The sequence below is a fragment of the Drosophila eugracilis genome, unplaced genomic scaffold, assembly GCF_018153835.1.
Source record: "Drosophila eugracilis isolate 14026-0451.02 unplaced genomic scaffold, ASM1815383v1 contig_2163, whole genome shotgun sequence".
Lineage (NCBI taxonomy): Eukaryota > Metazoa > Arthropoda > Insecta > Diptera > Drosophilidae > Drosophila > Drosophila eugracilis.
This window is the reverse complement of record NW_024573048.1, coordinates 265010-288775: the sequence shown is the minus strand read 5'-3', so window position 1 is coordinate 288775 and position 23766 is coordinate 265010. Positions and strand designations below refer to the sequence as shown.

At 38.8% G+C, this 23766-nt stretch overlaps 4 protein-coding genes across 4 annotated transcripts; 2 read left to right on the top strand and 2 right to left on the bottom strand.

Moving 5' to 3' along the window:
* The first annotated feature begins 265 nt into the window (after positions 1-265).
* On the top strand, positions 266-18356 carry LOC108103423. The gene is made up of 8 exons (XM_017208890.2): positions 266-1465; positions 10966-11130; positions 12630-13104; positions 13175-13385; positions 13464-14308; positions 14391-14592; positions 14671-15760; positions 17861-18356. The coding sequence occupies exons 1-8, from the start codon at positions 1433-1435 to the stop codon at positions 18038-18040; spliced, it is 3201 nt and encodes a 1066-aa protein (XP_017064379.1). The 5' UTR covers positions 266-1432; the 3' UTR covers positions 18041-18356.
* Positions 15808-17334, bottom strand: LOC108103429. The gene is made up of 2 exons (XM_017208899.2): positions 17104-17334; positions 15808-16808 (listed from the first exon to the last, which is right to left on the bottom strand). The coding sequence occupies exons 1-2, from the start codon at positions 17201-17203 to the stop codon at positions 16267-16269; spliced, it is 642 nt and encodes a 213-aa protein (XP_017064388.1). The 5' UTR covers positions 17204-17334; the 3' UTR covers positions 15808-16266.
* LOC108103430 (pyridoxine/pyridoxamine 5'-phosphate oxidase) lies at positions 18213-19675 on the bottom strand. Its single transcript, XM_017208900.2, has 3 exons — positions 19515-19675; positions 18582-19100; positions 18213-18521 (listed from the first exon to the last, which is right to left on the bottom strand). Exons 2-3 carry the CDS (start codon positions 19094-19096, stop codon positions 18395-18397), a joined length of 642 nt encoding a protein of 213 aa, XP_017064389.1. The 5' UTR covers positions 19097-19100; positions 19515-19675; the 3' UTR covers positions 18213-18394.
* Positions 19276-22363, top strand: LOC108103427. Its single transcript, XM_017208897.1, has 4 exons — positions 19276-19586; positions 20046-20392; positions 20519-21018; positions 21080-22363. Exons 1-4 carry the CDS (start codon positions 19380-19382, stop codon positions 21172-21174), a joined length of 1149 nt encoding a protein of 382 aa, XP_017064386.1. The 5' UTR covers positions 19276-19379; the 3' UTR covers positions 21175-22363.
* Positions 22364-23766: the final 1403 nt, after the last annotated feature.

Sequence of the window (23766 nt, the reverse complement as noted above, 5' to 3'; positions counted from 1 at the left end):
GCAGCTTGTGATGATTAATGATGTTCTCATAATAATAGCATTATTATAAAAATTTTTCTTTACCACAGGAAAATATTTTATTAGTTTTCTTATTTTTACAAGTAATTGGCAACGCGAATTTGCCAGCTGTTCAAAACTTCTTTGGACATTCACACGTCAACGTGAAATCAAAAATAGCGGGACTTAGTAGTATCTAAACTAAAAACGCATTTTGTTAAGCTTTTAACATTTTATAACAAAATTCAAATATAAATATTAATTAATTTAAAATTAAAGGTGGTTTCCTAATTGTTTACATTTTTAAATTCAAACGGATACATAAATCCTGAGAAAAAATTCGTGAATTATATATTTTATCGACAATGTTGTCTAATTTGAAATAAACTAAAAATAATAAATGGCCTTTCCTTGCCATCCGTAACTTTCTTATCGGTCAACATATACATACAACTGTCGGAGATCTTTGGCGCTTAATTCGAATTAATCATCGTATAAATTACCGGCTTAAAAGTGCAGCGCAGCTCTCCCGCACTCGCGTCATTTGTGTTCCACAGAAAGGAAAGTCTTTACTTTAATGATTCTTTCCTTCATTTTAATTTTATCTGGTGCTAAATATTTTAAAACTAAAATGAAATATTTAAAATATATAAAATATGAAGCTGTCAAATTTAACATTTCGTTCCGATCCTAAGTATTAAACATTATTATTTTAAATATTTCTTTGCCGTGTAAGAGAAGAAAATATGAGGCCTCAGAAGACTCAAAACTGGTTGCGACAACTTTCGTTGCGGCCGTTGCGAAGAAGTCGCCCCGTTTCAGCCAAGTTAGTTGGCGTTTTAACTCTGTTCGAGACGGTCGTGGTTCGGATCTGATCATACTCATATCGCATATATATAGTGTATGGTATTATCTGGCAGTAAAGCCGAAAGAAAGGTGCGCGCATGCGCATATGGAAAGCGGGAAAAGCGAGTGGTGTGTTCTGCAAGACGGAGCGTGAAGTGTGGCATTGTTTGCTTTTTATTTTTTTATTTTGTTTTTGTTGTATTGTGTTTTGCCTAAATGCGGATAAATATGCGGAAAACCTAATCCGCCAAAAAACAAAACAAAAATCATAACAATAAACGGACGTCAACTGGCTATATCGATTACCACCGATCTGTGTGACACTTTTCCGCGGCGCAAAAACAGGTTGCCATTATAGTTACCAGCACCTAGGGCTGGTTCACCTGTTAGCCAGTTCGCCTGGATCACCTGGTGGTCATGCTGAGGCCTTAGTGCTTTACAATTTTTTTTGTTTTAATAAAGAAAGCAAGGAGAAAAGCTGAAAGGTTGTGGTGTGGCGCGAATCCGCGACAGCGGAGCAGGCGGAGGGCAGTGAACCGTTCCGATCCAGGTTCAGATCCAAACCCACATCTAGATCAACAGATCCAGGATGTCGGACATATACTACTGCAGCAATAGCCAGGTGAGTTCTAGTTCAAATCAATTACCAGTCGGCGGTGCCGCCAGGAAATGCGGTTAATTCCAGCGGGCAGTAGTTAAACTTAATCAGAGGTCTGAAAGTACACATTTCTCTAGTTCTGAACTTCTAATTATCTTTTTTTTTTTTATGTGCATAGTAACAGCAAAATGTGGCACTACATTCTGCACTATACTATGCTATTTTGCTCTAAATTTAATTGTTGTTAATTATTATTATTAACCAAATGTTAGTACTTTCTACATATTTAATGACTTATAAATCTTTAGTAAAAGGCAAGTAAAGCGATTTAAACCTCTATACTAGCCCAGAGGTAAAAACTCAAGTGCATTGTTTCGACATTTTCCTAACAATAGTCAAATATAATATCTATGGATTCCTGGGGGCCACTTACCATACTTCGCTTTGCCTTTCTTAAATGGCTTTTAAAATTCCAAACAAAAAATACCAAATCTTTTTGACTGCGATTATAGAGTGGAATTCTGAAAAGGGCAACAATCTTTTGGACATTTTTGGTTTAGTTTTCTTTGGTTTATTTTTGGTCACTTGGCTTAAACGGCTTTCCAATCGCGCTGTCATAATTGGAAATCGTCGAGCAACCATAATTAATGAAACAAAAGTAAAAGCGTCGTTGGAAACAGTAAATGTTTGGCTTTTTTGTCGTGCTGCGGATTGTGGATTGCATAATGTGCTGCACTAGTCGGTGATATCGGTAACCTGCTAACGATTTCCAATCAGTAACGGCATCGCAGCATCCAAATGGTACACCACATATAGCCAGCACAGTGTTCGTTGCAAGTTAACGCCCTCTTATGCGAGCACATTAATTATTCCGCTCATTAAAATGGCCAATAATTAAAGCAATGGTAATCATTGATTATTCGTTGGAGTCAAGTCATTAGTATTTCTAAGAAATAAAACGCAACTTCTTTCGCACATTTGATTTTTGCATTCATTAATCTTCAAAGAAATAATTTTAGTTTTATAAATTCACTCAAGAAATTATATATAAATTCAATATAAATAGTAAAATGGGTCAACAATATGTGGGTATCCATTATTAAACTTATAAATTTATGGTAAATTGTTACTTAATATTGATTTATATATTGATATAACATTTATTTTATCAGTTTTAATATATCTTAATTTATATATTTTTTGAAAATATTTGAGTTATGACTGACTTATTCCTACCAGTCACTGGACTTGGGAATTTGACGTACGGTGCCTTGGCTATAGTAAAATTTATGGAAATTATAAAGCCACGCCCCCTTTTCGGAGCAAGAGGCGGCAGCATCCACACACACACACACAAAGCCACACCTATACAAAGAAAGAGAGCAGCGACTTGAGCTGCGTTTAAGTGAAAGTGCGTCCCGTTATAAGCCAATTTTGACTTAGTAACTTACTTTTGCCGCACGCTGTTGTTATTATTAAAATTGTTGCTTTTGCCTCGGGAGCTTGGCTGTAAAAATCTGGACCGACTTGACAAAAGAAATCAAAAGTTTTGCCACACAAAAAAAAAGTAAATGATTATCATTGATCTTGGATTACAGCATACATATTTAATGGGAAACGTGTCGTATACTTTATATGTTTAATTTAAACCGAATTTAATATATTTTTTTGATAAAGGTGAAAACCTTTAAAAAAAATTTAAACAATTTTTTTTCAAAACTGAACTTGAATTTCTTTTTGTGTAGAATGCGTTGTCTTTGCAAGTCTTCAGTCTTCTCTTTTTTGTACTTTTTTTAATTTGCAGCTGTTTTCATGCAAAATTTTTCGGTTTCTGTTGCTTTTCTTTATTATTATTTCCCTCTTGTTTTTTGTAGCTTGTGTTGTGTTTTGTATTTCTCCCAGCAGTCAACAACTGTTTTTTAGTGGCGTGTATAAATTTGTTTGTGAAATGAGTCGCTGAATACCTGCTGTTGTCGCTGTTTCTCTTCCTTTTGTTGTCTTAACTGATGAGAATTTTTCAAAAACAAAATATGTCGTTTGCAACAATAATAGAAAAAAACTGTTTTATAAAAAAAACGAATAACTTATGCTCTTAGTATGAAACATGAACATGAACTTGGCTTTTTATTACAATTTTATAGGGGATGATTTTCTGTTTAAGAATTCATTAAAAATTAAAAACTCAAACTTAATCAAAAAATAAACATTACGGCTAAGTCTTATATTTACCAAACCTTTCATTTGAGCTTTAAAGGTTTAATAATTTTATTAAGAATATTTGTTAACATCAAGGTAGGGTATATTTTATTTTTTTAAATAATTTTCGATGCACATGTGGAAATTGTCTAACAAATTGTCTCCATTTGATGCTGGGTTCTAATCGGTTGGCCAAGTGAACCAAGGCCATGGAGTACGAAAAAAGAGGCATTTTTAAGAAACATTTGCTAAGGGTATTATTCACGAAATTTGTACCAAGGCTTTTGGCTTGACCAAAGTTTTTCTCGCTTGTTAGTTATTTATTGTTGTTAGTTGTTGCTTGTTGGTTGTTGCAGGGCGTGTGTGCTTTTAAATAGGTCTCCCGAAATGTTGTTGTTGCAATTGTTGGTGTTGGCCGCCAAAGGCATACAACGACTATTGAGCAATTTAGAGTTTATGCTGTGATTGTTGTGGGTTCGTTTCGTTTTATTTTCTTAAAAGTCCGCCCGCTGTAATTTAAGCTTCGATCTCTAGGAGTACCGCACATATATGTGTGCATATAATACAGTCATGAACATAAATATAGGTTAGATGTAATATTAAATTAATGTTAACTACTATGGAAGGACACTAAAATGAGTAAGGGAAAATCTTACTATATAAATCATATCTATATATTTTTATGAGCTTTCCAGTTATAAACTTCTTATTAAAATTCCTATTAAAACCACTATAACGATGACCACAGCTGTGGATCGGCATGTGTGTGCGGCTTGGCATTCCAATAAGTCCATGGGTCTAGTCTGGGGTCTGGAGTTTGGGTTTGGATTCGGATTTGAGCTTGAGTCTATGCGCCAAAAAGTGATTGCAGCGACAACAACAAACTCGTTTGGCTTAGAAACAAACGCAACAACTTTCAGTTGTCTGCTGACTTTGCTTTGCGGCTATTTTTTTTTTTATATTTTTCTATGTTTTTCTATGCTTATCTGACTGGTGGGCCCCCATTATTGTCTTAGCTATTTTTGGTTTTCGTTTGCAATTTTTTCCTCACTCTCTTCTATTTTGTCTTCTTTGTTTTTTTTCTTTTTGCACAATTATCAGCGACACCAGAAATCGGTGACGCCATAAGAGCAAAATAACAAGAAGAAACAATTAGCTTAAAACACCACTAATTGGGGATTTGCAAGTCTCTGATGAATGTATCAAAGAATTTCTGTTTTCTTAGTATTAACGATCCATAGGATACCATCTCTACTTAAAACTTTCAATGGGAGTTCATAAATCTTTATAGCATCATCAATTTATGGAAACTTTTCCTTTTGCCAAAGATTTGCCTATTAGCCATTTTTATCTGGCTCCAAGTCGCGTTTCTCACTGGCTGTCACATTTTGCAGTCATGTGCAACAGGTTCACCTTACCAAAGAAAATCCAATAGCGGCAAAAAGCCACTACCAACAAAATTGAAAAAAATGTTGTTGCCATTTGGACAAATGCCACAATACAGCAACAACTTCGGCTTGGTAAATAAATAGACTTAACCCTCTACATGCCAACTATTCTGCTCATTCCATGATATTTAGCTTCTAACGTAAGCTACATATTCCTTATTTGAACAAGTTTAAACTAAAAACAAACTAAACGATTATAAAAACATTTACATTAATATTTAAAATGAAATTAGATATGCTCTGTTGAGGGTTAAGCTGAGCTTGATATTTCTGCTAGCTTGAGCGCAATCAAATATTTTTTGAATCGACCTTTTGACAAAGCAAAGTAGCAAATCATTAAAGCAGTAAAGCGACTAAGCAGCGGAAAAAGTGCATTGAAAAAAAAATGTATTATCAGATTTATAACTTTTAAACATTAAGCAGGCATTTATTTTTAAATTTTTAAAGTTAAATTAAGCCCTACATCCTTTTTTCCGGTGTAAATTTAATACGTCTACTGTAAGTGCAAGAAAGATAAAAGAACTTTCTCCCACTGCTTGCATTTTTCGTAAAATGTCATTGAAATAAATTAGAAGCCAATGGAGAGAAAGAAAGAGGGATAAAGACCTGAAGAAGGAAGGAGGGAAAACAAAACAAACAATGACAAAAATCACAAAAGAAGAGTCTGCGCTCCCCGAAGAAAGTAGCACAAATCTTGAACCCCTACAAATCTTCACTTCATTTCTTCCCTCTTTCGCTGCTAATAAGACTGCGATTTATGAGGTTGTCTGACCACTTCGTTCTATAAATCTATTTTTAATAATTAATATCTACATTTTTTTTTATAATTTTTCATTTGTAGTTAGCCAAAAAAATCACACTGCATAAAGCCTTGAACCAGTGACGTCAGCGGCGTGGGCAAATTGTTTTTTTAATTTTTTCGTTGGTTTTTCAAGGCGTGTTTTTTCGATTTTTATTCGCTTTTGTTTTCTTTTTTAGCTGTTTACCTTTTGTGGCATTTTCCTGCTGCAGTTTGCCGTCGAAAATAGTTGCAAAATTTCAATTAAATATGCTAATCTCAGCGGAAATTAACTTTTTATATTTTTGGAAATTGTGGGAATGCCAAAGTCTTAAAAAGTTTAAACTGCGCGGTTAAACATTTTAAAGTTGCCTTGAGAAAAGAAATTAATTGTGGGAGTTTGCCAGATGTAATTCGAAAGGTTTTTATTGATTTTAAAATAATTGTTTTATTTTTATAGTAAGTAATAAAAAAAAAGCATATTTTTTAATCCATGTAAATAATTTCCTGCATAAGCTTTCCGAACTCGCTTCTTTAAGTCTTTCTACTGTCTTTGTATTTATTTATGGTAATTTGTAAACTAATATTTGAAATCTTCTTTGGTTCCCACATAATCGTAGCCACAGCTAAACAATCCCATTCCCATTTTGGCTCGAAGAATCGCATTCTGAATAGACAATTCTTCGGCCTAGAAGAGGTAAAACAGTAGAGTAGGAGGGCGCTATGTGTAGAGAAGAGAGGCCGATAGGTGCGGTGGGCAAAAGAAAGAAAAACGAAATGAGTAAATGGCCAAGAAAGCGCCCAGCGGCATTCCAATGATCGATTTTTTTTTTCTGTTGTTCAACCTGAGAACTTTCTACTTCATTTGGAATTCATAACAAAGCCACGGATCCGACTTTAAAAGCTGTCAAGGTACACTACAAAAAATATGATTTCATCATTAAATAAAACTTAAATTATAATACAAAAAGTAAGTTACACATAATTGTTACCACAGAAAATAACTTGAGACTAACAAAACTCAAAAAATCATTAACTTGCCCAACTGATTTTCTCTGTGTATTCCCTCGCTGGATTGCATTTTAATTTGCAATAATTGGTGTGGCTTGCTAGTTGTGATCGTAGGCCGTCGGGTTTTCGTATGACTCACTGCGACTTCACCCACTTTAACTGCGAAGAGGCACACACCCAGAAAAAGAAGGCAACCCAGTTTCGAAGTGATCAGAAAATCGAAGAATCGGTCTCAGTCACGTCGTCGTCACCGTTTGCTGGCATTAGCCCGGCTAAACCGAAGCCATCTATCTTTCCCGATCCTATCCCATCCAAAAGATAATCCACCAGACACGTACTTATGCGTTTAAGGAGAAGCATAATGCCTGCGCCCAATTTCTAGAAAAAAATTAACTTTTTTGGTGTGTTTTTAATTGGTAAAATCTCTATAAAACCGTCAAAAATTATTTTATTTCAAGAGGAATGGCGGTTTTTAAAATCTTTTTTGGTGCTACTAAAAGTGGCATTCAAATTTTTTCAAATATCTAAAAATAAAAATTTGGCAATTTTTTGAAAATTCTGTAAGGGGTACCTTACAAAAAAATGAAAAATTTTTAAAATTTTTTCTTGTCCAATTCTGATATTCCTTGAATGCAATTTTATTGGTTTTCTTTTTGTGATTATAAAACAGTTAACAGTTTACGATTCTGACAACCCTGAGACATTTTACAGAAATTTAATTTCGGAAAAATACAAATTTTTAGGCTTATATTATACAATTGTTTATGTTTTTCTCAGTGTATGCCGGAGAGAGTGGGAGCGCGACAGTTGCAGTGGCAAATGCTCCTTGAAGGGGTCAAAGCTGTTCGCTTTTATCGTACGACTGTATTCGCCTTGTCGTCGGATTTGTTTTTTGGTTTGTTGTTACCAACTTGGGAGGAGGCTGAAGTGGAGAAGAGGAAGGGGGAGGAGGGCTCCTCGAGCCGTTTATTGTTCAGCTGCAGCTTTCCCCTTGTTCGTTCGGCAAACGTTCCGTTATTAATTCGTCACGATTGAGTGGCAGCTGCGACTGAGAAAACCGAGAAAACTTAAAGAAAAACAGAGTCTGCGGCGGCTGCTTGAAGGGAAATTAGTGAAAAGCTGTCACAGCTGCCGTGTCTACCGAGTGCTCCCTTCTGTTCCCTTGCGGCAAACTCCTCCATTTCCGCTCCATTCCCGGTTCTATTGGTTCCCTCTTCAATCCGTCATCGTTCCCGTTTTCTGCTCCCACTCTGTTGGCCGCACGTGTCTCCACTTTTAAGTGCAACAAATGCAACAATGAAACAATCTGTGTGAAATGTGATATTTGAGCGCGAGTTTCGAATGATCGGCCTGAAACTTGACCAGAAGCTGTCCCACTCTGTATGCCGCTTACGCATATGATGGTATGGGGTTCCTAACTTTCGTAACTTGGCTGCCCCATGGTCTAACGAGGTGAAATTCAAGCCCCCTGGCTTATTACTCACTACTGATTTATCTTAGGTTTTCACATTATTGCATAAATTAAGGGGGGATATCTATCTCAGCTTACTCTCTCCATCATCAAGTGGTAATGTTGCATTAATCTCAATTGCAAAACAAATACTGGATAACTTTGTAACTTTAGATTTAATTATTTAATAGAAATAATTTAAAAGGAAAGAAGATTATATATATATTTAAATCTTCAAGGTAAAATATAAAGCTATATGACTTCCCAAGACGATTAAAGTAAAGTTTTCCTAGCATAAGCTCCAGATATATAGTGGGAACCCGGGACAAAGAAGTAATTTGGTGCCACAATTTTCTTACACGAGTATATGGGCCTGCCATTGTAACCGCATTTTATTAGCCCAATTTGTAGGATTGGTTCCATAGCTATATACTGTATATATATATATACCATTGTTTCTGCATAAAACTACGATTTCGAGATGTTGCACATGGCTATTTCCCCCTTGTAGCCTTTTAATTGTTCTGTGGAAACTCTTACTAGCAACATGGGTACATAATAATGCGAATAATGATGCACAGATGCCAAATGTTGTTGTCGTTTGGGAGCCACGTTTCATTTTCGCTTTTCTTTCACACGGGCGACTAATTAGGAAAATTCGTTTTGAGGGGCGCGGCGGGGATTTTCGGTTTTTCGGTTTTGGTTTGGGGAGCCAACAGTTGATGTCGACTGGAGTTCGCTCAAACATGTTTGCCGAAACGTGTTTGCACTGGCAGAAGCAGCAACAAAAACACTTTCATTTCCAGTTGCATCGCCTTGGCTTTGAAAATTCACAATAAGCTGCACAAAAAAAAAAAACAATAAAAATACTATGTATATTCGACTGCAATTGGCACGAAAAAATTCGCTTTCGCTTTGTGCAAAAAAAAAAGGCCAACCGATTCAAAAATGCGAAGCTTCTTCGCTTTTCCTCGAATGACACTTGTCAGTTGTGGAAATGAAAATGGAAATGGGAAAAAAAAAGTTCGTGGCCTCAGTCATTTGAACTTTTGCCACATATCGAAAGTCTAAGGCTCCCAAGAGTCCCTGACTTTAGACTGGTTGACCTTATGGTCTTCGCAGCGAAGCGAAGAAAGTTGCAGTGAGATTTTTTGAATTTTTTTTTTTTGTTGAGTTTTGTTTGAAAAGGAAAGTGGCCGCACTGATGACCGAGTTCAACAGGCGCCCTTGCCACAGAGACTCTTATTGAATATTTAAATGTGTAAAAGATCAGCAAATAGAAGATTTCACTTCTTTTTCATAATACCTTTTCAGTTCAAGAACTTTACAACCATCTATCAGTATGTTTTCAAAAGCCTACATACAAAATTCCCTATGTGGAACCCCTCACAAATCTCGGTTACCAGAGAACACTGACCGAAATAGACATCAAATAAATGGGAGCAAACTTGTGGCTTTTTCAGCGCATAATCAAAAATATGTAAACGAACTGCTAAACGAAATGAAATAAATAAACAATAAGCAGCGAAAAACCAACAACGAAACTTTCTTTTCTTGACATTGGCCCGCCTGCATTACGAACATGATGGTTTTGTTAGTCTGTTGGTCTTTCGTTTGGGTTAAAAAATAATCACAAAAAAACTGGAGCGAGCTTCACTCATTTTTCGAGTCATGTTTAAAATGGCCCAGAGGGCGGTGAACGGAGATTGTTTTTAGGGTGGGGTATGCCGAACGGGAGGGGCAAGGGTGCCGAGGGTACCGTTCTAAATTCGTAGTCGCACAATTAGCACCTGTCCGGTTGGTTAGTCGGTTAGTTTCGGGCGTCCGGCGCATGTCGTCTCCATTACCAGGTCTGCAACAATGAATTATACTGTTTTTTTTTTGTTTTTCACCACTCACTGGCCGGCTGATCGCGGTACAGTGAGCACCCAACGAAAAGGGTTAGACCTATCTCTTCGAATTACATAGTCAAAATGGGCAATTACAATTGTGACATATTTTTTAATTACAACGATTGACATTTTGTAATATGGGAAAGTGCTCCTCCATTATGGTTATGTGATGGAATTCATTCGTTTTGAGATTGTCTTCCCATTTGTAGACCATTGCGATTTATCAAAACTTTACTTAAGCGGTCTTTAATTTTGTTTAATTTATGTTTTCATTTCCTTAACAGAAAGCTAAGTAGTTTATAAATGCAATATGTCATTGGACTCAGATGAAATTAGATAAGTCATGAGTTAAACATTAATTAGTATGCCTTATAGAGGTTTTACTTTTTTTGACATTTGAAAGTAATAATATCCGAATAGCTACTGTGATTTGTTCGAGTTGTATTTTGGTTTTATTATGCTGCTAACTAAGACAACTATTTCTGCCGTGGGCGGTTGTATTAAAACTGAACTAAAGTTTATTTTGTGCTGAGGCGGTGGATGACTGCTGAACAAATCTTGATAAGTTCGGCGCTCCTAATTAAGTAAATAATCTTTTCTTTATGTAGTTTTCAATGCAATCAGTTTGTTTATCTTATCTTCTAGTTAATAAACTTAATTTTCTCCTATACAAACTTACCTTTCGATAAAATATGTTCAGACATTAAATTATTAATTTCGCAAAATTTTCCCTTACTAATTTTTTGCAGATGAAAAAATCTCGCGACTCGGATAAATCATCCGCCCCATTGCCGCTAACCAATACCAATACAAATGCGGCCAATATGACGGCTGCTGATAAGAAGAACAACAACAATAACTGCAGTAATCGTAACAAAGACAAGAGCATGCAGACGAACGGTAAAAATTGGAAGGTGAGCGTAATTAGTTATGCGGTAATTAAGGAAATTAAGAAAAAGCGAAAGTAGTGGGCGGGAAATGCGGAAAATGCGAAGTGCGAACTAAAGATACAAAATGAAATGAGGTAACTAGCGGCCCAGTGACTTCTGACTCACGCAATTGCAAGCATACATAGAAGCTCCAATCCATCTGACGGCCCGCTTAGTGACATATATATGTATGTATATATGCACAGTTATGGTCAAGTTGATAGTGACATTTATTAAGATGCAAATGTATTTCTTAAGGAAATTTTTTTGGTAATAAAAAGAAATTAGTGTCGGGAATCTTCATCTTCGAGTTTGGTAACATCTGGATCAGCTTCAAAAATCTAAGCAACAGATCTGTTGTTTTCCCCTCATTTACTCGAAAGAAAGCCAAAGAGAATTAGCGAAATTGGATTGGGAAACTGGGCGGCTGAGTGTTAAAATGCGTAAAAGTGTTGAGAGTGGAATTGGCCGGCGAAAAGTGTTGACCGATGCCAGATTATGAAACGAGGAAGCCATTTGGGTTTAATTACTCGTTGTTCACTGGACTTTATTTAGCATTGTTATTGTTAGTGTTATTGTTATTGTTGCTGTTGCTGTTGAGTTTGCTTTACCAGCATCACAACACAACCCAACACATCACATCATATTGGAATCACGCAGCCGACGAGGAAAACTGAAACTGGGCCGAGTGCTGACCCGTTTTTATCGTGGCCCCAAGAAAAGTGGTGGTAACAGCAATGGTTTTTTCCTCTTACCTTAGTTGCGCTTTAATTGTTTTTCTAAATTGTGGCCGTGTGTGTGTGTGTCTGTGCGTTCTGTTATTCTGTTTTAGCCGCTTTCGCAACTGCAACATAAAAGCCAATTCCCCCGTATTTCGCCGCTATGTTACGTGCTATTAAAGCCTGGTTAAAATATAAAAAATGAGGAGATTATTTAGTAATTAAAAAAAGATTTTGTGTTCTAACTAAATTAATCAAATCAAAAATAAATAAAGTACATACGCATTAAGTATTACATTTTTATAAAAATTCAAATTAACCCCCGGTAAGGCATCTTTTGATTTGGCTAAGCCGCCCGGCTATGCTTCAACGCTGGCGCGCAATTTGATTTAATTGCTAAACATAAATTGTCCGAAAATTCGAATTTCCTTAATTAATGCTACTGCTTCCTCGCACAAAACAATATCGCATGCTGCATTTGCATGCTGCAGCGGCATTAGAGGCTCAAAAAAAAAAACAATTTTCAAGTGCGAGATTTTGGATTTTTCTGTTTCATTTTTAGAGTTTTCTCAGCAGGTTCGTTCCGTGATTTGATTTAACGGCATGATTTGGCTGAAAATACAACAGCATTTAAGGCGCTTAGCTGGTCAGCGACCTTGCTTAATTATTGAGTCCGCCGAAAAGTGCTTAATACTGATGCTATATACTGTCTGTGTTTGGTTTCTTTTTTTCCTTATTTTTGTTGTTGTTGCCGGCTATTCGCAGGGCATTGTCCAAAGCAATCCCAATCCGAGTGGCGCTATTGGAGTTGGCGTTGGAACCACATCCCAACCGCCAAAAATTTTCCACAACACCCGATGCACGAGGCACCACAAACCGCACCATAGTCATGGCAATGGATCGACAGCTTCCGCCGGCGTTGGAGGGGCCAACTCCAATGGACCACAGCTTGAAGCCACACAGCAGCGGGAACGAGATCGGGAAAGGGAACGGGACAGGGAGCGTGATAGGGAGCGGGACAGAGAGAGAGAACGGGAGCGGGAACGGGAACGGGAACATCACCTACACATGCACCAGCACAATCATGGGCTAAGGAGAAAGTCCGAGTCCGTTCTGTCTACCGATTCGGATATCCGCTTCACCCGCCGGAAACTGGGCGATGGCCAAAAGTGCGGCTGCGCCGTCATCGCTGGATTCCTCATCGCCCTCCTCGTTGCCGGAGTCTTTGTCTATGTGGGATGTAAGTACTTCAATATAAACTATATATAGCAATGGAGGTATAATAATCTACACTTCTTTACCCATCGTAGACACCTATTTCCGACCGGAGCCGTTGCCAGATCGCGTTTTCCGCGGACGATTCATGGTGCTGAACGACAAGTGGAACATGGAGCTGGCCAACCAAAACTCAATGAGGTTCCAACACAAGGCACGAGATTATCGGGAGCGAATCAATCTAACTCTGCGTCGATCCGACCTGCGAGAAGCTTACGAGGGCAGCGAAATTTTGGCACTGGATGGGTAAGATGAAAAGAGAATTAATCTTAAAATTTTAAATCATAATTATTACCTTTAAAAATTTTTCATTTGAATCCACAGAAGCGAGGACAACAACAATATAGTCGTGCACTTCAACATGATCTTCGATCCGTACGCTGGGCTAGTGAGCAGTGGTGACCTTTTGGCTCTGTTCCACGAGGAGATGACCCAGCCGCCGCAGCAACGTCGCCACTTTGCCAACATGACCGTGGACGTGGCCAGTTTAAGCATCAAGGAAACGACCGGTCTGATAGAGGAGCCAGTGATGTCGAGTTCACCGCTGGGTGGACATGATGAGACCACGGAACCGGTGGTGACCACAACGCCGACTCCGCCACGTCGCTGTTCACCACTAGAGTTGACATATTGCCGCCAGGTGGGCTACAACATAACGACCTATCCGAATCTTTTGGGACACACCAGTTACGAGCAGTTGGCGGAGGATGTGATTGTGTTCCGGGAATTGGTGGACGGTGAATGCCATCGTGAGGCCTACGACTTTGTATGTCGGCTTCTACAGCCGCCATGCGATACCCACGGCTCCGATTTGCAACCGACTCCAGGCCAGATTTGCCGAGAATATTGTGAATCCTTTATGGCCGGATGCGGTGGTCGATTGCCGCAGCGTTTCCGGCAATTCTTCGACTGCGAACGCTTCCCAGAGTCTACGGGCACTCAGTCGTGCCACCAAAAGCCCCACTGTGTCAGCGATATGCAGACCAATGTTCAGAGTCCACGGCTGTGCGATGGCTATGCTGATTGCCCGGATTTATCAGACGAACGGAGCTGTGCGTTCTGCTCCCCGAATGCTCTGTATTGTGGACGTGGTAGAGCCTGTGTCCCACGCAAGGCACGCTGCGACGGCAAGGCGGATTGTCCAGATGGCGCCGATGAGAAGGATTGCTGTAAGTATTGGGTTTTAAACCCTAAAAAAGTTTACATTAATAATCAGTAAACAACTTAAAATCGTTTTTCTACCATTTGTAGTATCTATAGCTCCTTTGGCTGCCGATTTATTGCATCCAGAGCCCTTGGTTCCGTACCTCTCTCGCTTCCATTCCGCCGGCTACGCCGTGTTTTCCGAGAAGGGAGTGGTGGGCAAGTTGTGTGCCGAGGGTTTGGAAGGCGATGCCAAGTTGGTGGTGCGCCAAACCGTTTCCGAATCGCTTTGCAAGTCCCTAGGATACGAGTAAGTTTATTTCTTTATATATTAGAAATTCCAAGATTGTTCTGTTGTTTATTGCTGTATTTTATCACCCATCCGCAGATCAGTGGAAATTTTTGACGTCCAGAACGACACAGAGCAGCTGAAAGACTACGTCCGTGTACTCGATCCCCATGCGCCGGAGATCAGCTTTATCCGAACACACTGTCCCCGTCGGCAAGTGCTATACGTGGGATGTGGAGAGCTGAGATGTGGTGTCCAGTCAGCGCTCTTCAATGCAAAGCAACATCTGTCGCTGCCCAAGATGTCGGCGCCTGGCGATTGGCCGTGGCTGGTGGCCCTTTTCCGTGAAGATATCCACGTGTGTGACGGCACATTGATCTCTCAGGACTGGGTCCTTACCACTGAGGGCTGTTTCCAAGGTCAGCCGCGTGCCACCTGGATGGCCATTGTGGGTGCAGTTCGTCTGTCGGCTAAGGCACCATGGACGCAGAGACGTCGTATCATTGGCATGATTAAAAGTCCGGTTGAGGGCTCAACGGCGGCACTGGTGCGCCTGGAGACCCCAGTCAATTACTCCGATCACGTAAGACCCATCTGCCTGCCTGATGCCTTGCAAAGACGCCTGCTGCAGCAGCAACCAGCCCAAAGAAGATCACACGTACCGGTGGCCGAGCGTTTAGAAGGCCAGTTGGTCACCCAACCGCGTAGTCGACTGGCCCAGGAGAACCAGCAGTTCTTCTTGATTCCATCGCAGGAGCAGCTGGATAGCTCCACAGAGAATCAGGGTGAAGAGGATCAGGATAATCAGGAGAATCACTTCGGTGTTGAGGCAGCCGCCTCGTATATGCCCAAAGCCGAGGCATTGCACCAGGAATTGGATGCGTATCCTCTGCCGGATCATGCGCCTCAGGTGAATTACTATGGCGGCAGCTCGTCCTCCTCGGGATCGACGGTCACATCCTCGTCCTCATCCGCTCGGACAGCCACCAAGGCTCCCGTTTTGGCAGCTGGGCCGGCTGCTCAAGACCAGATCTGGACAAATTGCAATACCCTCGGCTGGTCACGACAGCGGGATCATCTGCAGCGTGTCCAGCTGAAGATGGGTGACATGGCGCCCTGTGAGAATGTGTCCATCGCCACTGTGAACTCCATGTGCATGGAGGCCACCTATCAGAAGTACGACTGCACGGTGAGTACAAAATCCCTATCAACTAATAATAAATAAGAATACGTAGATTATTTTTGAAAAATGACTTAACTTTATTAAACTGAATCCATTCACTGAGAGTAAAAGATTTATAACTTTATAACTTATTTTACTGGTTAGATTTTTATAAATGACTTTGAGATTGAAAACTAATATAAGACTTGAAAATTTCAAAATAATGAATTGGAATTTTAAAAAGTTTAAATTGTTTTAAAGTCGGAAAACAAAAGTTAATAGGTAATTAATTAAATCTTAATCAAATCTGCTAAAATATAATTTAGGAACTAAATTGCTTTCGATAAGCTTAAAATATTAACAAAAAATATTTATTTCATATAATATAACATTTGGTTTGGACTTTTTTTGGTGAGATAGGCATAGTGTTAGTCTTAGGAACAGTGGTTCAACCTTTTAGCTTATGACTACATTTAGATGGAATATCGTATACGTACTATATCTATGTATGTACAAATGATGATCAGTGAGCCTTAAATGCGAATCGAGCGCATGACAGGAATGGGAGACGGGCCCATTGATGTGGACCCAGTGCGTCGAGGCTTGGCACAGACATCCAAGCGAAGACGCTTCTTAAGCGGTTCCTGCTGCTGGACTTCCTCATCCAGCAGCCGAGCTGTGGAAATATCCGCCAGTTGTTGTGTTTGTTCCCTGAGGAACCCATTCTGGCGATGAACTGGAACAGCCCTTCCACTGGGCAACGATCCCAAAAAGCAATTCATCCGGTAGACCGGCACTGGCTTGTACTCTTGCACTGGTTCTTCCTTTGCCTCCTCCTCCACTTGTTGGCCGGTAGCCTGATCCTGGTCCACTGGACGCTTTCGCTTAAGGGTCTCCTTCTTGCTGAGACTTCGACGCATCTGGGACCAGTCGAACCTCAAGTGAAAGGTGATCTCCGGGCAGGGAAACAGCAGCAGGAAGTACTCCAGCAAGTGCGCCTCAAACACATAGTCGTTGCCATTTGTTAGGATGAGGGCATTCCTTTGAGTCTCCGGAATACCGAAATGGGACATAGCTGGAAAATAATAAAATTGATTAAAATCTGGTTTAAGGTTTTAAATATTGAATAATAATACACATTTAAGGCAAGACCAAACAATATAAAACACAGAAAAAAATGAATCGGTTATACATAAGTATTATTTTTATCACTTTGGAAAGTATTTGAAATGTATATTTTCATCGTTTTAATTTCATATTATGCCGTATGAAAATGATATATGTATAGAATGTTGATGGGCCGGCCGCCTTTTTTGTGCACAATATTTTTTATTCAATTAAATGGCTTACAATCCAATTTCGTGACTCACCTTGGGAGATGACCTCTTCGTAGGTGTTTGAAGATCCACAAGTGATGAGGCGTGTCTCTCCCCGGAAAAGGATCTTTAAGCTGCTCCTTGTATCAGTCATCTTTTGTTTTAAGTCCCCTTTAGATTTTGGTTTTTACACTGGAATATCTTATATTCTTTTTTTAACGCTATTCTCTGCGATGCGACCGCTTGGAAAGTTCACGATCGAATGAATGCAGGCAATTCTTGGCGCTACCTTTTAAGTATGTTTTTTTCTGTCCCTTTTACCGTTGCTTCTTCTTCTGGCTGTCTCCTTTTTCCCTTTCTTTTTGTCTGCCTGCAGCTGCACTCATAGTTGTTGTTTTTGCTATCCTAGGTAAACCATCGCAGGTAACGGGGGTTGTTGAAGTGTATTTGTGTGCGTGTTCGCTCGTGCTCACTTGAATGGCAATTGGAGAGAGCAAGCGACAGCGAGAGAAAATTACTCATTCTATTTTGTTTTTGTTTCGATTGCTTTTGTTGTTGTTCTGCGTAGAACGCGTTGCTGCATGTCGCGTGCGTATGACGTCACGATCGCCAATTGGGCGACACGTCACGAGTTTAATTCAATGACGAAATATAAGAAGATTGATCCCAAAACATTTTAATTTATAATTTATTTAAAAATTCGAGTTATTTATTTATACAGTGAACCCTTCTATTTATTAAGATGATATTTACAATTTAAATAATAATAATATTTATATCCAATTTCTTTTGTTTTATTCTCCTCCTTCAGCAAGAGGAGTACTCGGGCGCACCTGTGCAGTGCCTGATCCCTGGCACCAATCAGTGGGCCTTAATCGGTGTCTCGTCTTGGCGGATCGCCTGCGGTCCCACGGGTGTGGAGCGACCTAGGATGTACGACAAGATCGCATCAAATGCTGCCTGGATCCGGGAGACGATCAGTGCGGTATAGTCCAATGGGGCGGCATCACGGCCCCCAGCATTTGTGTAGAAAACGGAACCGAACTCACTGGGTATTATGCGTGTGTGTGTGTGTGTAGCAAAGCAACCAATTAAGCATATGTAACTAACCTGCTCTAATGTTACTCGAACCTAACTATACGCTAACTATTCTTTAAACGTCCTTTTTTTTGCTGTTTTGTGTAATATTTATTAACTATGTTGTAATTGTATGTTAAACATGTCAAAAAGGAAGCAAATTTAGTTGTTAGTATTTACGTTTAGCTGTTTGTAGAAAGATATTGTTGAATAAAATGAAATTGTCTAAATTAGGATGTATTATAAAAGTGTTGGGATGATTCCCCTTTTAAGTTGAGACGTGCATGGACTCCCATTTTCCGTTGCCTTGGAGACGATACTGCACCCGATCGGCGATTTGCTCAAGTCCCACCTTCAGGAAATCCCATCGCTGCGGCTGGAACTTCAAGGCAGTACTAAAAGATATTAAAATTATAAGTGATATGAAAACATAAATTTAATTAAACTATAATTACTAGCTAGCAGGTCTCTCGATGGCTTTTTCCTTGTGCTCCAGGAGGAATTGGTCGTGCTTTGCCTTAAGATCATCATAGTTAATGGGTTCTCCGCAGGGACAAATATGACCTCTGATTTGAGCACTTAAATTCTCCTTGGCCCACAATGCATCCATTGCACTCTCGGGAAGCTCTACGGCGGTGGCCCCAATCAGTCGCACCTGCCAGGTACTCTGCTCTCCAGTTTTATCCTTGACCGTTGGCAAATAGAAGGTAATGCAGGCCTTGGGATTGACTCGAAGATTCTTAAAGTTGCGGGTATATCGATGAGTTATATAGTACACACAATTATCTTCGGTAAGTCCTCGATACAGAACAGTTCGATTAAGAACTCCAAATTCGTCGTCAACGGTGGCCAGGTTCATCTCTTGCATATATCCATCGGGATGTTCATAGGTAACAGCCTGCAGGATATTCTTAAAAAACTCCACGGGATCAGAGGGAAAGTCCTCGATTTTAGCCAAAGCGGATGACATATTACTAGGTTGGCGAAATAATTATAATTATAAATCATATGTTCATATGTTTTTACATAATTATCAATTTCAAATTTGGCGCATATTTGCTGCTAACAGCAGTGTTAACAGGTCTGTAACAGAATATTGAGAAGATCTATCGCATAACCAAAGTCTTATCGATGGGCCTATCGATATCTCAAAAGTCGATTGACTCTTCCAAACAAAATTATCGTGCGGAAAACGAGGAAAACGAAAACGAGATTCTGGGGCGGCAGAAAGGGAAGTCCCGCCGAGGAGCAGCATGACCTCCATACTGGACATGAAGGCCGGTCCGCCCGACTATTGGGCGGAGATCAGCAACTTCTTCCTGCCGCTGAAATACTTAATCACCAACGACCGCTTTGATTCTATGGTCAGGGATATAGACCTCTATTACCTGATAAACGGTGTATTTTGGATATTTGTGGCGTTGTCCTGCGGCTACTACGCCTTCCAGCGGCTCTTCCAGGTGAGTTCTTTACTGTTGCAATCCCAATTATCCTATCACGCTCGATGCGGCACCTTCAATTGCACTTTTCTTTTGAGGGGTTGCTCGGGCAATTTGGCGTTTATAAATAAACAGAGCGCACACGGGGCCGGATTCGCGGAAACGCGGGTTAACGGGTGGGCTATCCAAGTGGAGCAAAATAAATGCAGTGGCCAATAAGTAGTACTTTTTACGGATTCGTTGGAGCTTAAATGTATTTATAATACGGTTCACCACATTTAAAAAAATCGATGAATTAAATGTTTTGTTATTAAAGATTTCCAATGTTTTTGGTTGCACCACGCTCCTGGCTTAAGTGATAGCATAAAGCAGCGACAGCCGACTTATCGGCACTGACTATAATCCATAAAACATTATCTCTAACGACCCAAGACCAATGCTCGACAAATTGCCAATACTAATACCTCTCCCTTTTCTCAGTTCTTTCTTAAATCGTCGAACATGAAGCACTTTCAGCGGAGGCTGTTCGCCCGCGTAATCTGGAATATCGCCTTCTATGCGGCGAGCTGCTTGTTCCTACACTTCTACAATGAGTTCATGATCCTGCCCCAGCTGATGAAGAACCAGGGACGCTACTCGCTCTTCTATTCCTCCGATAATCTGATCTTCTACAGATCCCATCAGGCGGAAAAGTTTCAATTCTATTCGATATTTATCATCACGTTTTACCTGCATGGGGCATGGTTGGACTTTAAGGATGCCGATTTCTTGGAGGTGGGCTCCAAGGGACTATACCTGCTGGCCCTCGTCGCAATCGATGTTTACAGGCAAGTCGAAACATGTTTTATATTAGAATGATCTCAAAAAGAGGGTTAAGTATTAAAATCTCTACCTACTACCCCAAAACATGTCCTCGAAGCTGAGTTAATGTCATTTTCTTGTCTTGTTTTTAGGTACGAGAACTACTTTGTTGGCCTTAATCTGACAGTGGGGCTGTACAGCATATTAACGGAGGTGTTGGCCCTACTGGTCCTGCCCAGCACCAATTCGCATAGGATCATCTACCAGGTTTTCCTTGGCTTGCGGATCGTTGTGTGGGCGCATGTGTTCGTCAATCTGCTGCCATTCAAGTACTTCATACCCACATTGTTCGCCAAGAACTTTAAGCTGCCCCTGAATGTGCCCATTTGGCTGTGGTACGGTCTCTCGATTTGGAACTCACCGGTGCTACAGTACTTCTACCATCAGATATATCACACAGCGCCCTCGGATTGTTCAGGTGAAGGATCGGCGGCTAAGTGCATCCTGGTCAAAGACACCAGTGAGTTCCGTCACTACAAAACGCTAAAAAAGGCTTATTTGGAGGTCAAGCTGGCACATATAAGAACAACGTCCAATTCGCTTCCCTCTGAAACCAGTTCGGCTTCAGCTAAAACCTTCCAGGCTATCAAATGTAAGTGATTTGAACAAAATTGAACAAAGTTCTTGTGATTTACAGAGATTTCGCATTGCAGGTGTCATGATGCTGAAACGGAAATTGAAGCGGATTCGTGAGGGTCGCGGCCATGAGCCGGAGGATGATAATGATGACCAGACCAACGATACCTAATCACCTTCTGGACTTTAATGGATGTCGCACAACATTACACAAGTAGATACACATTTCCTTAATCCAAACCAAAAAAGACAAACAAGGCTAAAAATTCACCAAGTTGAAACTAGCTCTCTCTCACTCACACTGGTTGATTGAGGTTTATGCGTTTTTGCTAAATCGTGATTATCGTACAGTGCGTTTTGGCAATCTTAGTAAATCTCAAGAAAAAATACGAATATAGTTGGCAACCTACACTTTGATAATTGCTAGCATACATATTACTATTAATTTATTAGTTGAATCTATAATTTGTTAACGAATTGGTTGTAAAAGTTGTGAGCAATTCAATTGGTTGGCCAACATTTTACGTGATATTCCAAAAGATGGAAATATTACTAAATGAATTATATATTAATATAATATTTCCATTTTTTGGATTACAACTTAAAATCTTGACAACCTATAGAATTTTTTATAGCTTCTACAACCAATTCCTCAATAAATTCTTGATTTCAAAATATTTCTATGGTTCAATTAATAAATTAATAATAATTTATGTTGATTATTTATGATGTATCTATATTACATGCCAAATCGCTGGTGCCTACAGATTATGAAATGATGATGATGAATGAAAAGAGTTAATCTCAAAGGCTAAACATAAATCAAAAATTGTGAGGCTCATTAAAATAATCTAGAAATATTTATAATAATAATATACTTCTTATAGTTTATCATTCGATTGTTGTCAAGCGCACTGTACTAAGTGTACTTATTCGTGATAAACAATGCAGTGTGTTTTACGTTAGCAAATACACTGCTCTTACTAGTAAAGAAAATTATTAATTTAACCTCTAGATCAATTTACAATGTAAACCAATCACGATTTAGCTAATTCGCACAGACTTATCGGCTGAAAAACCAATCCTTAGCAAATTTAAACTAATATTGCCCGAATTTTGGCGTCAGCAGAGATCATCTCCGATGATATATACATATATAGTTACTATATCTCTTTAACTCTCTCTCTCTCCCTCGCACACACGAATGCACTTTCTCAGTCCGTTAGATTTGTAAGTCGCCTTCAACTTATTGTTGTTGTTTATTCGCTGTGACTTAATGACATATTTAAATATTGTAATGTGTTTTTTCGTTCTTTTTAATTGAAATATACTATATATGGGCTAAACGAGCGCAATTGAAATGTGTGTTGTTGTTGTTGTTGTTACGGGTTGGTTGCCTTCGTTTGTTTTTTTTATTTCCTAATATTATTTTGGTTTCCATTCGTGGCTGTAATATTATTATTATATTATTTATTTTCTTGCATTATTTGATATTTGAAAAGAATTCTCTAGTTAATTTTCGGTTTCCCATTTGGTTTAAGTTTTTCCATTTCTTTCTTTTTAGAAACTTTTTTTATTTGATATCCTTGCAATCGTATCCTCTAACTTAAGCCTACAATCGATATAAAAATCGTCTCAAGAAACAGACAGAAAAAGGTGTTTAACGATAAGAAAGATTGTTTTAGTTTTTATTTTACATAATATTTACGTATTTGTTTTAGTAGTAAACTTATCTTGTTAAGTACAACTTAGGAATGACACGTCAAAACCCGGAATGACACCAAATGGAATAGTATTTTGGAAAAGTTAAAATATTTCAAGTTTCTGGTCGATTTTTATTATGATTTAAAGGCAGTATATAGTATCTACTTTCATTATTGATTTCAAACATTCGTCGATTGCAATTGCAAGGGTATTTCAGTGTCGGCTAGCCGATCTTGTAATTCCATTTATGTCTTTATCTTTCCTCGATTTGTTAACATTGTTTCATATTTTGGTTTCTGGGGCATTTTCTCTATCGTCTCATTTTTGCTTTGTTTTAAAAATTCTCACTAGAAGCTAAGTTTTTGTTTTAATTATAATTTCCTTTGGTTTTTTTCTTATCTTTTTTTTTTGTGGATTTACTTGAGTGTGGTTTTGACTTTAGTTTAATTTTAAACATTATTTTGTTTTGGGTTTGGCCAATTCTTTCAAATCTTTGTGGTTTAGAAAATCGTTTTGTTTTGGATTTTTGTGGTTTACTTTCGTGACGAACAAATTTTTTACGTGCCGCGAAATATATTTTATTTTTGTGTTTAATTTTTTCTCATTTAGTTTTTTTTGGGAAATTGAATGAGGGATTTGAGGGATTTGCCCCCTGGCTTTGAGCAAAAAAAAGTTCTCTCTATTTTTACCATTATTTTTTTGTAGTTCTTAGTTTTGTAAATCGTATAATTTTATAGTTTTTTTTTTTTGGTTTTCTTTGCTTTGTTTAAATATCTTTTCTTAATTTCTTGTTTCGTTTGTTTTTTTTTCGATTTTTGTTATGGTTCTTAAAAGTAAATTCAATTCGTGTTTGGTTTGCTTCGCTCATTTTTAAACAATTTCTCTATTCTTCTTTTTTTTTGTTCGCTGTGTATATCGCTTATCAATGTTTTTTGTTAGTTTTAGTTTAATGTAAATGTTAAGTTTACCATTAAATGTATGCTTTAAAATTAGTGTTAGTTGTTCTGCGTGAACGCTTCTTAATCGTTCTGTTAAAGGTACGTTCTAAAAAAAATGTCTC

Bases quoted from the DNA above. Each gene is read 5' to 3' on its own strand.
- LOC108103427 (XM_017208897.1), top strand. From the start codon at position 19,380: ATGACCTCCATACTGGACATGAAGGCCGGTCCGCCCGACTATTGGGCG. The intron at 19,587-20,045 runs GTGAGTTCTTTA...CCCTTTTCTCAG, and splicing joins CCTTCCAGCGGCTCTTCCAG to TTCTTTCTTAAATCGTCGAA. The intron at 21,019-21,079 runs GTAAGTGATTTG...TTCGCATTGCAG, and splicing joins AACCTTCCAGGCTATCAAAT to GTGTCATGATGCTGAAACGG.
- LOC108103429 (XM_017208899.2), bottom strand. From the start codon at position 17,203: ATGACTGATACAAGGAGCAGCTTAAAGATCCTTTTCCGGGGAGAGACA. The intron at 16,809-17,103 runs GTGAGTCACGAA...ATTATTTTCCAG, and splicing joins CGAAGAGGTCATCTCCCAAG to CTATGTCCCATTTCGGTATT.
- LOC108103423 (XM_017208890.2), top strand. From the start codon at position 1,433: ATGTCGGACATATACTACTGCAGCAATAGCCAG. The intron at 1,466-10,965 runs GTGAGTTCTAGT...AATTTTTTGCAG, and splicing joins ACTACTGCAGCAATAGCCAG to ATGAAAAAATCTCGCGACTC. The intron at 11,131-12,629 runs GTGAGCGTAATT...GGCTATTCGCAG, and splicing joins CGAACGGTAAAAATTGGAAG to GGCATTGTCCAAAGCAATCC.
- LOC108103430 (XM_017208900.2), bottom strand. From the start codon at position 19,096: ATGTCATCCGCTTTGGCTAAAATCGAGGACTTTCCCTCTGATCCCGTG. The intron at 18,522-18,581 runs GTAATTATAGTT...AATATCTTTTAG, and splicing joins ATCGAGAGACCTGCTAGCTA to TACTGCCTTGAAGTTCCAGC.